At 31.7% G+C, this 16303-nt stretch overlaps 1 protein-coding gene across 1 annotated transcript in view; it reads left to right on the forward strand.

Moving 5' to 3' along the window:
• Positions 1-16303, forward strand: part of LOC143084098 (gamma-aminobutyric acid type B receptor subunit 2-like) — a 46541-nt gene that overhangs the window by 11932 nt on the left and 18306 nt on the right. The window contains exons 3-6 of the mRNA XM_076260505.1: positions 7315-7485; positions 8972-9079; positions 10390-10455; positions 15592-15789. Coding sequence (XP_076116620.1) covers positions 7315-7485; positions 8972-9079; positions 10390-10455; positions 15592-15789 — 543 coding nt within the window. The remainder of the gene's footprint in view (positions 1-7314; positions 7486-8971; positions 9080-10389; positions 10456-15591; positions 15790-16303) is intronic.

The raw sequence follows: 16303 nt of genomic DNA on the forward strand, positions 1-16303 counted from the left end.
ATCAACCAAGCACACAATAAAGAAGCTTGAATCACTCCCAAGTTCATTGTTGTAGCCTAAAATTATGATTATATGAATTGAAAAACAACAGGTCAAAGTTTTATACCTTTTTGAAAAATATTAAAGTAACAAAAAGAAATTTCAAACCGACAAGTCCCTTATTAAAGCGCAAAATTAAAAACTCAAACACATGAAATGAATGAATAACAACTGTAATATTCCTGAATTGGTACAGACATTTCTTTATATAGAAAATAGTGGATTAAGCCTTATTTTAGGGCTAGCTTAACCTGTCTACTTGTATGACTGTCGCATTACATTCCATCATATTGACAACAATGTGTGAGCAGAAACAAACGGACATGACGCTGTATTTATTTACACCTGTCCAAAGTCAGGAGCCTGTTGGTCAGGGTTGTCGTTTGTTTATGTAGTTTATAAGTTTTTTTTCTCATTTTTACAGCGGATGACCGATGAGGGCATTCCGGTGTATTGCTATCGCCTAATTTACCATTATGTAAATTAGTTTTGGGTTTTTAACCGATCTATAAACATGATAAATACGCCGACATCATCGAGTGCAAAATAATATTCCTTATCGGTTGCTTTAAATTCATTTCTTCAATGAATACTCATCAAATATATTTTTTGAACATAATTTAATAATATTACAATGTTTTATATCTATGTAAGTAAAAATTATTAATATCTATGCAGACGTACAGAAAAATTAACGCATGCGAAAGAATATCTAAAGAACGATTACAATCTCATATAAAGGAGGTGAAGATTATATACAAATACATGCAGAGTTAATGGTCCTTGCTTTCTCGCTTTGCGGGAAATAGGAATGCCTACCCAAATCCAATCTATAAGAAAAATTAAATTATTATAGAAGAATGTCCACCATACACTTGCACTGCTATATTAATAACTAGTAGAATAGAATGATATACAAATGAATCAAAATTATATATACATGTTACTGTAATATACAAATATTGATATGATATACTAGTATACCAGAGTATATTGATTTGTATCATTACAATGTATATATGCAGCACTCTAAAGTGCGATGGTACTCTAAAGTGCGATGGGCAAGCTAAAGTGCGATGGTCGACGCTAAAGTACGATGATGTCTCACGCAAAGTGCGATGGTTGTTTGTTTGCTAAAGTATGATGGTTGTTAATTTGCTAAAGTACGATGGTGTCTCACGTTAATGTGCGATGGTAGTTTGTTTGCTAAAGTACGATGGTATATCACACTAAAGTTCAATGCACCAATAGGGTAAGGTTCGAGGGATTTAAACGTTGTACAATGGTTTTTTTAAATATTTGTTTTGCAAAAAAAGTTAGTATGCTAAGGTATAACAAAGGTGGTACATTTAGGCTTTATAACATACTGGACTGTAGTGTAGGATTAAGTGATTGTTTACAGAATACCAACCACGTAATAATTGCTAAAAAAGGTACTTTAGGTGTGACAAAATACAGTATTTCCTGTTCAATCATTTTTTTAAAGTTCAGGCGTATTTAGAAATATTTGAATAATTGGCAAAGCTTGCTGTTCATACAGCTCATCAATATTCTACCCCCCCCCCTCTTCTTTTACAGTCGTAATTGTAAATTTAAAATACAAAATTTCAGAATAAGTAATATTTATTTGTACAAGCTTTAATCTAAATGCAAGAAAAATGCAATATTCGCCAAGCTTTCTCCGTCTTAGAAACGAGTATGAATACATGTTATATTTTCCTACAGTTTTAGCCGACAGTTTATCATTTACGCTTAATTTTCAATAAAATCGACATATATATTTTCACGGGGATCGCAAAATAAATTTCAACGTATACAATGATATGATTGGATTTGCTCGCTTCCAATAGAAACAGGACACAGGAAACCTATGCGTATTCTATTTTGTATCTATATAGTAAAATGCCAGGTCGGGTGCAGGACACGGATCTTCTTTCAGCACTAAAAAAACGCATTTGCTTCGGCCGACAAATCACAGTAAGGTTTGAAATAATGTCATAGACATTTGGTTTAAAAATAGATGTAGATTAAATATTATGTTACGGCATGTACATTTTTGGTTTATAAAAACGACTGTTAACGTCATAATCCAACTGCGTTTCTAACGTCTATATTTTTCGCGGACAATCGGACTTAAGCGTATGGAAGCATCGCACTTTAAATAGCGTAGACCATCGCACTTTAGCGTGACCATCGTACTTTAACGTCCCAATCGCACTTTAGAATCCTACTTATATAATAGTTATTACGGTGATGTTGAGTTCCCTTTCATTTATGTATCTTCCACACAAGAACTTGTCTCAGAATAAAAACTACATCTGTACATTAACCTCACTTTATTTTCGATATGAGAGTCACTGATAAGCTTATGTAAACGAAACGCGCGTCTGACGTACAGAATTATAATTCTGATACCGTTGATAACTATTTCAGGTATAAAGATGTGATTATTTCGTCTGAGACAAGTGCTTGTGACCATCCTCTAAAACGTGCGGTCATCCGATGTTCAGTACGTCAGTACTTTGATTTATATAGATGAGACCACTGATGTTCATATTTTTATTGTTTTAAATGAGTCATTTAAGGGTGTTTTATAGTTTAACAATGTGTGTGCCAAGGCTCCGTGATGATGGCCGTTCTTTGGCTAGTACTTGTTAATATTAGTTAATAAAAGAACCCAAAAAGTCATTCCGGATGAATGATCAATTTCCGTACAAAAATTATTGTGTAGATATTTTTTTATGAATATATCAAAAAATACTTTTTGTGAAGATGCAAAGACTATTTGTAACAACTATAATAATAGTTTAATATGTGAATTAAACCAATGTAATGTATTAGTTAATTTTACTGAATATTATCCCTGGGTATTCAGTGGTAATTTAACAGGGAAACTTGATGAAATGCTGCACACCAAGTTTAATTGTTAAACAGCAATATGTGCAATAAAGAATCAATTATAGTGTTAAAAAAAAAGTATTTGTTAACCTATTGCCCAGTGTGACTAGGAGATTTGTCTCATTTACATTCATACTACATATTCTTATTTCAATGTAATAGCTACGGTTAAAATGTCAAAAAGGGGTATATGTATGCCTCTTGTACGACCTTTCTCAACACTCCGAAATGCTACTTGCTACTTAGACACAAAGATGAACAAACAGTTATTCAATCAATCACCGTCTGGCTTGTGCATCAAACTAAATTTAACTAAAAGGATTATTAAGTACACATGAGCTGGTGTGTCGTTCAACAGATTATTTACCGTTAAATATTATTTGCATCAATCCACTAAAATAAATTAATATTTAACTAATCATCACGATCATAGAATTATCCTTGATAACATATTAAATTAAGATCGATACATAGAATCTTAAATTCCGTTAACCAAACAGTTTAATAGACTAAATTCATTTTCATTTAAAGATTGCTGTTCATTTTTATCCCAAAATCAATATGATTCAATGAATTTTTAATATCTTCGAAATTGAAAAATGTCATTTCTTGATACGATTTGTAATTAAACAAAACATATCTATCGTTAAGTACGAATTTGACTGTTGCGTAATTACAACGTGTTAATCCCTGACATGTTATACTTTATTGTTACTACCGGTCTTGCTAAGAATTTACAATAAAACATCCATAAAAAATAAAGGTAACCTTCAGACAGGAAGATAAGTATTGATTAAATAGTGTCAGTCCATGCATTACAAGTGTAAAGAAATAGTTGTCATATTTGTGTTAAACGATGGCTGTAATCTTAATTGCTATAAAAGACAGCAGGACAAGTATTTGAACATATGTAATGTATTTCTTTGATTTTTTTGTGCTACATTGTAAAAGGTTAACAAATTAAATGGAAGAATGTGTCTAATAACTCATGATGAATACGTTTCCGTTTAGTCTGATACATGATTTATTGGTCGTTTCTTACCGTCTAATACAAATAGGTGTATAAGCAAGGAAGTAGTGTCTCAGTAAGAAGTTATATTCGCATTATGAAAACTGTCATTAAGCGGTCAATTTAACTATAGGAAATGTCATTCTGTGTCTTCAAGCATCTCTTTTGTGAGCAGCCATAGTTAAGTACCATATGCATAATATGTCATAAGTTGTCAAACAGAACATTGTTGACTTGAATAAACATTTGCTAGCTATAGAAACCAGATTTTATCCACCTATTTCTACATAAGAAAACGCCTGTAACACGCAAGAATGTGACAGTTGACCATTTTCGGTGTGTTTGAACTTTTGATTTTGCCTTTTGATTTGAAACTTTTCGTTTTGAGTATTCCTTGGAATTCTGAATTTTTGTTATTTTACGTTTTTGTTATAAAAAAGAAAATAATAGTCTATAAGTTTTAGATAAACATTATATATAAGTGTTTTTATTGATAATTAGTAGGGATGGCAACGAGAACTCGAGTACTCGGGTACTCTCTCGGAAGGCCAAGTACCGAGTACTGTTTTAGTACTCGAATACTCGTTTGCAAGTTATACATCTTGAGATATGTCTCTTCACATTTCCACTCACTTTACTTCCGTTGAAATATCCACCTCGTATTACTAAATAAAGTCAATTAACAACATAATCTCTGATTAGAGACATTTTTAACGGTGTTTGTACACGGATCAACACTTTCATGGATTAATAATTAACTCATCACAAGCCGTAAAACTTACCTTTGATTGTTAATCAAGACTTCTATGTAAATAAAGGCAACAGTAGTATACCGCTGTTCAAACTCATAAATCCATGGCCAAAAAACAAAATCGGGGTAACAAACTAAAACTGAGGGAAACGCACCAAACATAAGAGGAGAACAACGACACAACACTACAATGTAACACACACAGAAACGGACCAAGCATCAGACAAAATCCCACGAGAATAACAAATATAACATCAAAACCAAATACATGAATTTGGGATAGACAAGTACCGTGACATGTCTTGTCGCAATGTGAATTTACACTAAAAAATAAGAGAAAACAAACGACGCAACGTTAAAATGTAACACACACAGAAACGAACAATAATATAACAATGGCCATATTCCTGACTTGGTACAGAACATTTATAAAGGAAAAAATGGTGGGTTGAACCTGGTTTAGTGGCATGCCAAACCTCGCACTTGAATGGCAATGTTAAATATAACATTGAAATGACAACATAATATTACAGGACTACAATACAAATAAATAGGAGAACGTATTAGACAAAGAAACACATGATTAATGGATAACAAAAAGCATCAGGTTTAAAATTCACTACGCCAAAAACGCGCCTAGTCCACAATACTCACCAGTGACGCCCAGATATAAAAGATCGAAAGTGAAAAAAAGTACAAAGTTGTACAGCACTGAAGATCAAAAGTTGAAAAAGGTTGTGTCAAATACGCCTATGTTTTTAAGCTTGGGATAAGAACATCCTTATCATTTAGAACAATTAATGCTATTGCAAACAGTAGATTTTATTAAATGAATATAATTGATATACATAATGAAACTGAAGTATTAACTAATTACAGAAAACAAACACGAATACATAATTGAAAGACCAACACTGAATAGACACACCCGACTCAGTCCAGGCCTCAACGCAATAAATCATAATAATGACGTCACATACGATGGTGAAAAAGCACGAAAATTACGTCACATTTGAATTTATGAAATTTGAAAACGGATCATCAAAAAATGAAAAATGACGTCACATTTGAATGAATAAGATAGAATTAGGATTGATTTAAGATTATATTTGAACTAAATACTGATATTGCATTTAATAACAATGCACATTTTAATACTTATAAATAGCAAACTAAGGAAGCAATTAACTATTTATTATAAAGCTATGTCCGGTTTGTTTTGAATCTAACTTCAAACGTAAAATATCGTACTGATTACGTTGAACAAAATCGAATGCGGTGATTAATTTTCTTTACCATAACACATAAATATAATAGAAAAGACGTTAACACATTTGACAAAATCCGATGAGAATTACAAATATAACATAAAACATTTAAACTAAATACATGAATTTGGGATAGACAAGTACCGTAACACGTCTTATAGTAATGCGAATTCACACTCAGCAAAACAGTCACAATCGGGAATAAGTCACGTTTGGTAATTAAAAGATTAGACGACATAATGACAAACCACAATCTACCATGTGGTAAAAATGTCCTTAGCTAGTTTGGTTAAAGACACATCGTATGGATCCACCAATTCGTGATGGTGTCCATAAAATTTACGGAGTGTCAATTTTAATCTGTCCTCCTCATAACTTTGTTGGAGCAGTTTCTGCGTAAGGAGCACACTCCTGTATATGAAGTCCGTATAGTGTGAACAAGCACGAGAATAACGTATCAATTGTGATATGTAAACACCATACGAAGGGGCAGAGGGTATGTTACTGCTGAGAAATGGGAAATTGATAATTGGGAAGTTGAAATCGTCCCGCTTATCATAAATGTTCATGTGAAGTCGTCCATCTTCGTCAATATTGAGGAAAAGATCAAGGTATGAAGCAATCCTTCTAGTATCAGTAGTATCCTTAATTTCAAGTTCACTGGGATATATGAAATGTAGGTTTTGGCTGAAACATGGGTTATTCAATGATAGAACATGTAAACGTGATTGGTATGAGATGTACATTTAAATTAATTTAAAATTACTCTGTATTTGAAACTTAACTTATAATTGTTTAATTTACAATGTAAAGATAGCCGAAAGTATGAGTGCGACATTTAAACCCAAAAGTTGAAAATAGACTGTCAACGTCATGGCTAGAAAAGCTCTATTGCAAAAAGTCGTATTATAAAAAGTTCCAATTTCTTAGGAACAGATGATACATATATTGTCTACTTTATCGGACTTTATTTGCAAATATTTTTGATTTTATTGGAATTTGGTTCATGAACACGTACACAAACTATGATTGCTATTATGATAGGTTATTCAGTTGTAGACACGACAGTCGATAATTCAGTGTTTAATCGACAAAAAAGAGGATCAAGCTATGTTTAATGTAGTACTTTTGTCTTTCGTTAATATGTTTATGAAAGGTAGTAACAAAGCACTGCATCCCACCTAAAACCTGAACTTTTCAATAGACGTTTAAGATTCATCCGAGTACTCGCGAGTTCTCGAGTATCATGCCCGAGTATCCGAGTATTAAATTTCAGATATTTTGACATCCCTAATAATTAGTAACAACAGATAAATGGTTTATTGTCTTGTTTATGTTTATATGTTTAGATGAATTTCGTTGCCAAAACATCCACCACGAAAGATAAATCCGTATATTCCACCTTATACTCTACCAATTATATAGAAGATGACCTGAATCCATTACGTATAGCTTTAATGAATCATTTTGGTTGGAACAGAGTAGCTACATTGGCGTATAATGATGATTCATTTACATCAGTAAGTATACACTAAGCCTAAGTGTGTGTAGTACAATAAGAAGATCTTGTATCATTGCAAATGATAAAAAACTAACCACAAGAACCCGTTTATTAATCCGTCACATCATCTTAATATTTGGTAGTTACTCTACATTCAATTCTTAAATTTGACGTACATTATGTCAACCACAGTTGGAAGCTGCAGAGTACACTTAACACAATGTGTATTATCTCAAAAGATTAAACCAGATTACATATTGTAGAATGATTTTAATTTTAACCACTTTTTTATACATGGACATATTGTCAATTAAATTATTTATTACTCTTTGACATTTCTGTACGCCATATTTTTACTATTTTATTTACTATGTCTGTTTTGTTCACACATCATTGTAAATATAACGGAATTTGATGCTACTGTCATGCAATGAAATGTTTAGCGCTATAGAACCAGGCTCAGTACACCATTTTCTACATTTGAAAATGCCTGTACAAAGTCAGGAATATGACGTTTGATGTTTTTTTATCATTTCATTTTGCCATTTGATTATGAACTTTCCGATTGAATTTCCTCAGAGTAAAGTATTTTTGTGATTTATTTTTTTCTTGCAAGATACATAACTTTAAGTGTAATCCACCCATGCACTATGACAAGTAATCTTCAGTATCACTGAAAAAGACAAAGGAGACCAAATGATGTATTAGTTAACAACTGTACATATATACTAGAAAGATAACACACAAAACATCATGGCGTTGTCAGTTTGTTTTAGATTTATGAGTTTGACTGTCCCTTTGCGATCTTTTGTCCCTCTTCTATGTATACATGTGCTTGAAAGATAATAAACAGAACCTTATAAAATATCAGTTGAAATAAGGTTGGAAAAAAAAACATTCACTAAAGGTCAACTATAACCAACACATAGCACAAGTTGATGGTTGTACACAATATGGTATATGACCACCGATTCTTGAATTGTTAAACACCGAAACCTAATAAATCGCTAGGTTTCGTTTTTCTCGAAACCAAACCTATCCTTAAAGAACTTATCTCTAAATTATTGAATAATGGATGTGAAGTTCTTATCAATTAACCAATTAGATATTTCCTATTTCTTCCGACAAAACATCGATGTCATGTGTTAATGTATCAAAAGACTCTGCGTGATATCATTGGACCATTGGAAATATTTATATTTTTGCAAAACGTTTTTGTGTTGATGTTTACTTTTCATTGCTATTTCAATACGTAAACTTTCCACGCTTGTGATAAAATTCTCGAGTCGAATGTTAATTCTACTTTACTGTAATAAGCTTTCCAAGTTTGGAAGGGAGTCTAGAAAGGAGTGGTAGAGTTATCCGCGATTTTTAAAAACAATAGCCCCGGATGTAGTTAACCGAAATATTTCTTGACAATTTCAAATGGCGAAAATTTATTTATTTTGGTCAAACGCCTTTCCCGAAACAACCTTAATCACATTTAATGTTGTTTACAATTTTAGCAAATAGACGAGTTTCACCAGGCCCTCATAGACAATAACATGACACTTATAACATCTGGGATTATAACAGACCTCAGGAATGTAGAAAATCATATAACCAGGCTCAAGGTGGGTCAGTAACATATAGAAATCATATCACAGACCATAAGGTTGGTCAATAATAATATATAAAATAGGTCAGTTATATTATGTCCATTGAAGGGTTATCATTTGTCAGCAAAACGTTCAGGTGTTGACAAATTAAACCACAACCAGAGCGAACATAGATTGATATTGCAATACTTATATGTTATTGAGGTATCCTGTGCTAAAGATAAGAACAATGCAATTGTCAAACAAGAGAGAGGTTTAGCTAGCTACAAAGCCAGGTTTAATTCACCGTTTTCTACATCAAGAAATACCTGTGCCAAGTCAGGATTATGACAGTCATATTTTATTCGTTAGATCAATGGTATCAACAAAACCAGCAGTATTTATTTTCCACTAACGAATTTGAACACTATTTTTTATTTAAAAAATATTTGTTGGTGGGAGATATGTCACAATTGGTTACTTTTTAAATTAGACGAAAATCAAGGTAACTGAATAACTATGCATACTGAAATGAATCATTTTGATATTTTGCTTTTAATTTTTAAAATTTTAATTACAGCGTGATTGTTTTCATCATAACTTTGGTTCTCGGTTGACGAATAATTTTTCGAGTGTTTATGTGTTTATAATTTTCTGTTTTCAATCACTATTTTTTACAACACCAGGAGTCTTAATGTAATCTTGTCTGAAAAATCTAAAACTATTATTTCACAAGTGCATTGTCAATTCTCGGTTTTTGGAAAATGGTGTATAGGAATAAATGCAAACAATTAGAGTCGTCTGCGTAAAACGTACATATTAGTTTGGAACAATCCTCAATATCTGTAATTTTTGAAAACATGACGATAACTTTTTATTTTTATTTTTAAAAAAGATTACATCACTCGGTCAATTCAGTTTCCATGATTTTGTAATGATTGTTTATAAATGTCATGATCCAGTAATCTTCGGCAACTTGGTAATAAGCTTGCGATCAACAATCACTACACGAAATGTTATGCGTCTATCTTACGTTATAGATTAAGAAGAGAACGCAATTAAGGAAAATGATATGGAATTGTTATCAAATCGTTCGTTCCTACGTATGTTTGAGTTTGTTTTTGTTTGCACTTCAGTGTTCCTGTATTTTTGTTTTTGTCCTCTTATAGTTTAAGAGTTTTTCGCGGTATTAGCTTATTATCCTTATTTGTTTTCCACAAATTGGATTATGACAATTGAAACAGCGGTATACTACTGTTTCCTTTATTTATGTCTATGTTCATGCATTAAATCAATAATTTATTCTAGAAAGATCACAGATAACAAGCTTTCTACATATTTTACAGCAATATGATTCCAGGGTAATTGTTGGTGCCTTCAGAAGCTCAGCTGCGACAACTATTTTCTGTGAGGTAGGATCGATTGTTAATTGGGATTATGAAACTAACAAAACTGAAATGAGGAAAATATTGTTGATCTTAAAATGACTGCTGAGTTGAAATTGTTTTTAAAATTAAAGATTTCTCTACAAAAAAGAAAATAGTTGCAAGGTTAGCATAAAAAAAAGCTAAAACAAAGATTATTCCAATATAAAATAATAACTATACATATAGCGATCATTTGATTTCTGAATAAACGTTCATTAAAACACAATTAATTACGTTCTTTTTATTGTATGTTATTTTATTTGTCTATATGTCGTTTGTTTTACATTATTTCCCGTACTTTAATGACACAGATGACTTTTGATGCGTTTGTTGAAGATTCCTCATAAGGATAGAAAATTAGTTGCAATACGAATAAAAAAAGCAATCTAGTTTTCCAACATGCAATAACATATCATTCGATTAGGCTGAGATTTTGATGAATCATGAATCCTAAAAGAGAGACGAAAGATACCAGAGGGACAGTCAAACTCATAAATCGAAAATAAACTGACAACGCCATGGCTAAAAATGAAAAGGACAAACAGACAAACAACAGTACACATCACACAACATAGAAAACTAAAGAATAAGCAACACGAACCCCACCAAAAACTAGGGGTGATCTCAGGTGCTACAGAAGGGTAAGCAGATCCTGCTCCACAACCTAAGTTTCCCTAATAACCATTTTAATTGAACAGCAAATCGGATGACTAACCATGCTTGTTTTGTATAGGATAACTAAACTTTAGAAAATTTCGTACAAACAACATTGCCGGTTCATCTGCCAGTTCAACTCAATAAGTTTCCATTAGATTGACAGTGAAAGAGGACCTTCAGTAAACTGTTTACTCGTGAAGTGGTATTAACCATATATGGGTTCTTAATAACTTTATCGAACTTCTGAATAATTCTAAATCTCGATCTTTCTCTGCAATAAGTTCTATCAAAACTTATGATTGTTCAACCTTGTATACCATCGTAATATTATCTAAGTGAAAGTGAAAAATCGTTTGAAAGAAATAATCCACAATGCTTTTCAATATGAATATGGTAACATATCCTATAAGCTTTTTACTCTGTGATACCAAACGGTATATTTTGTTAATATTTGGCTAAACGTTAAAACATGCTTCTACATAAAGGAACAAGTGACCAGTTTGCTGGAGATTTTTTTATTGACAACACATTTCAATTTGGAATTATACTCTTTCAACAAATTATCGGCATTTCTATGGGAACGAACGGATTGCCTCTTTTTTAAAACCTCTTCTTTTTTTAAATGAGTTGGATTTCTTTTATACACTTATTAAAACAAGGAGATCAAAGAAGCCAGCTCAATTAATTTTACATTCAGATATATTGATGATGTTCTTTCCATTTACAATCCAAACTTTTTCTGATTTGGTTTCATTAATATATCCTTTTCTTAACCGATGCTAAAGGACGAGGTCCGGTAAAGGCCCATTTTGGTCTCAAATTTCAGTTTCATCTGATGAATGATTTTGTACACTTTTTAAACACTTAAGTGTCTACTTCAGTCGACTCAATTAGTTTGTGTGAAAAATTTTAACTGATTAAGTCATTTCAGACGCTCATATTCAAGCTTAAATATGGAAAATCTATAAAATATGCCATAATATGTGACTTTTCAGATAGTGTTTGTCAAAAATGAAAGTGACCGCATCCGTGTTTACCCTCAACCTTTATATATATGTTATGTATTATCATCAAATACAACTTACATTCAAATATTAGGAATGAACACGAATGTGGCCACTTCCATTTCAGGTGAAAACCGTTTCAAATTTATAAAACTGTGAAGCTTTCAGTATTTCAGCATGAATTAATGATGCCAGTACCCAATATATGTGCTTTGCATTGTAAAAAACAGACCATATTTATGAGGCAGAAGTATTCTACTTTCCAATAAATAGCTAAATGTTTACATTATAACAATTTTGTAAAACTGATATATTATGGGGTCCTACTGAACCTACTCCTTTAAGAAAAAACAAACACAACTACCCGTGCATTATTTTAAGACTTATACTCGAATTTGACATACAACGTCATCTCAGTACCAGAATCTATGACAAACAAGATGGTTTTAATTTTGAAATTATCAATATCCTTCCTTGATAGCAGAATAACCACTCAACTTGCATATGAGATATACATTTCCCAACTCATTCGATATTCTATATATTCTAGGTACTGACTTTGTTTATCATAGTGATAACGTCCGCGTGTTATGGTAAAAAAAATATTTGTCTTTGTAAACTATTACGTTTACTGATTAGCCTGTTTTTGGCAATATTCATGTAACATAACTTTATACTTATACACCATGTCATTGTGTTATTGTGCTATAGTAAAGATTTTGTATTGTTGTCTTATCTTTATACTAATATGCGTTATCTGTTCGATTTTTTGTTTATATTTATGACATATTTGATTGTAAAAACACAAAAATACTGAACTCCGAGGAACATTAAAAAAGGAAAGTCCAAAATCAAATGGCAAAATCAAAAGTCCAAACACATCAAACGAATGGATAACAACTGTCATATTCCTGACTTGGTACAGACATTTTCATATGTAGAAAATGATGGATTGAACCTGGTTTTATATCTAGCTAAACCTCTAACTTGTATGACAGTCGCATCAAATTCCATTACATTGTCAACCTTTGCGTGAACAAAACAAACAGACTCAATAAGTAAAAATTTCAAAAATAGGGGTTCAGCAGTCAACATTGTCTTATCATCTCAATCACTATAAAAACAACATATGTAACGAAGAAGCACAAAAAGGCATACATCAAATTTAACATCCTCATTTAGCTATTTATTTATCTATGTAAAATCTACCCATAAAGGATGGAAGGTTTTCAGTACTGGTGTAAAATTGCGCGTTTGAAATTCGCACAGGTAGACATAAAATAAATTTGTCGTTAAAAGTATGACGGCATACATAAATGTAGAGTCACGTAAAGTAGATATAACAAAAAACAGACGTAACAGTAAAAGTAATAATAATAAATAAAATAATTATTTGGTTCAAAGTATGACGGGATACATAAGTACAGAGTCACGTCAAATGTATATCATAAAAAACGGACTTAACAGAAATAGTAGTATTAATAGATAAAATAGTTTTGTCATTCAAAGTATGACAAGATACATAAGTAAAAGTAATATTAATAAATAAAATCATTTTAGTAATTAAGAATTTTTTTTAAATACAAAGTTGGCAGCTGTAACCCTTTTTTTGGCCATTTTTATCTATTATGTCTGTTTGTTTTGTTTAAACATTGGATGTCATTATAATGAATTGTCATACACATGTAGGGTTTAGCTAGCTATAAATGCAGGTTTAAACCTCGATTTTCTACATAATGAAATGCCTGTACCAAGTAAGGAATATGATAGTTGTTATTCATTCGTTTGATATGTTTGAGCTTTGATTTTACCATTAGCTTGGAGACTTTTTGTTTAGAATTTTCTCAGAGTTTCATATTTTTGTTCTTTTTTCTCTTTTGCAAGGTTGGTACTTAAAGCTATTATTAAACAATTATCATTCCTATGAAAATAAAACCAATACATGGTAATTGTACATATGGCGATTATTTGATTTCGGAATGTCATTGAATATTCATATAAAGATTAATCAATTACATTGCTAGAGGTATAGGGGTAGGGTTGAGATCTCATAAACATGTTAAACCCCGCCGCATTTTTGCGCCTGTCCCAAGTCAGGAGTCTCTAGCCTTTGTTAGTTTTGTATTATTTTTACCTTTAGTTTCTTGTGTATAATTTGGAGTTTAGTATGACGTCCATTATCACTGAACTAGTATATATATTTGTTTATGTGCCAGCTTCAGGACGCCTCTGGGTGCGAGAATATCTCGCTTCATTGAAGACCTATTAGTGAACCTCTGTTGTTGTCTGGTCTATGGTCGGGTTGTTGACTCCTTGACACATTCCCCATTTCCATTCTCAATTTTACATTCTTTTTATTGTCATAGTTGTTTTTTCATCTGTCACTCTTGTTACACTGTTTTGGGCATACTTTTAAAATACACATAACTTTGCCGTTTTGTTTTCATTGTTTAAATGATAAAGAAAACTAGTAACTATGTCGACATAAAAGGCTCTCTTTAATGATTATCAAATTTATCATATACTTAGCTATGCTTTATATAACCCATATAAGCCAGCATTATGGGCCTTAAAGTTAACAAGCCATATAATAGAGATTTCGTGAAAGGCAATCTAATCAGTTTATAAAGGTTAAGAGCAATCAGGCATTTGACTTTTCTTTTTTATTGTAAATATATCTACCGCGATTCATTATGATTACCTTCGATCGACTAAACTGAAATATAACATGTAGAAAATTTATATTAAAGATGTCCTGCTTATTATTATAGAAATTCTTATACAGATACTTTTAATTTTGCCAAGTGTCTTTAATATGTTTAATCCACCAGTTTCTAAATAAGGCAATGTCTGTACCAAGTCAGGAATATGACATCTATGCGTTTTTTGTGTTTTAGCTTTTAATTTGGCATTCAATTATTTTCCTTTTGCATATTCCTCGAATTCGAAATTATGTATTTTTGTCGTTTCACTTTTTACTGACTGTTGGCCGAGTTCGGCTGTATTTGATATTTACCCTTTTCAGTACTAAGTTATTTAATTCTTCGCTTTATTTTTTCTCAATTATTTTGTTTTTAAAATTCAATTTCCCAATATATTGAACAGTCAATTGTGCAACTCATTCGACAAAATGTAGTGATTAAAGAGCTGTTCTGTTAAACATGTAACTTATATGACACTATGTAGTGATCATGATGTTTTACTGTGAATGAAGTAGCTTGGTCGACAAAATCTAGTGATTATGCGGTTGTACTGTTAAGGGTATAACTTGGTCGACACAATGTAGTGATCATAAGGCTGTACTGATAATAATATAAATTGTTTGACAAAATGTAGTTATCATGTAGTTGTACTTTTAATTGTGTTTTACAAAATGTAGTGCTCATGAGGTTGTATTTTTAAAAGAGTAACTTAATTGACAAAATGTAGTGATAACGAGGTTTTGCTGTCTAATTTTAAGGTATATAAGCAGAAACTGTACGGAAGACGATACACCTGGATATTAACCGGTGCTTCAATGTACCGGAACTGGATCAAAAATGCAGATGTCAAGGATATTACCTGTACTAAAGCTAACTTGTATGAAGCGGCTGATTACATGATAACACTGGACCAAAATCAACTCAGTTCAGAAACCAAAGTTACTATATCTGGAAGGGTAAGCTACAGTTCATTTAAGTTAGGTATCTGATGTACAAAAGTTGTCGTTTGTTAATGTAATTTATACGTGTTTCTCGTTTCTCGTTTTTTTATATAGATTAGACCGTTGGTTATCCCGTTTGAACAGTTTTACACTAGTAGTTTTGGGGCCGTTTATAGCTTTATGTTCTGTGTGAGCCAAGGCTCCGTGTTAAAGGCCGTACATTGACCTATAATGGTTTACGTTTATGAATTATTATTTGGATGTAGAGTTCTCTCATTGGCACTCACACCACATCTTCCTATATCTATCTTTATATTATCATTATTATGTTGTCTCGTGTTATGACTTATTTGGCTTACTTTATAGAAGCTTCAATAGAATAATGTATATTCCTTAGCATATGTTTACATTTAGCTTTCGTTTATTCCTAAGCATCGGTGTACAGTTAGATTTCGTATATTAGCATCTGTTGATATTTAATTTTGTAATTTAAATGCATATATGAGAGTTATAGTAGATTTATCATTAA

Source organism: Mytilus galloprovincialis, chromosome 7 (genome assembly GCF_965363235.1).
Source record: "Mytilus galloprovincialis chromosome 7, xbMytGall1.hap1.1, whole genome shotgun sequence".
Taxonomy (NCBI): domain Eukaryota; kingdom Metazoa; phylum Mollusca; class Bivalvia; order Mytilida; family Mytilidae; genus Mytilus; species Mytilus galloprovincialis.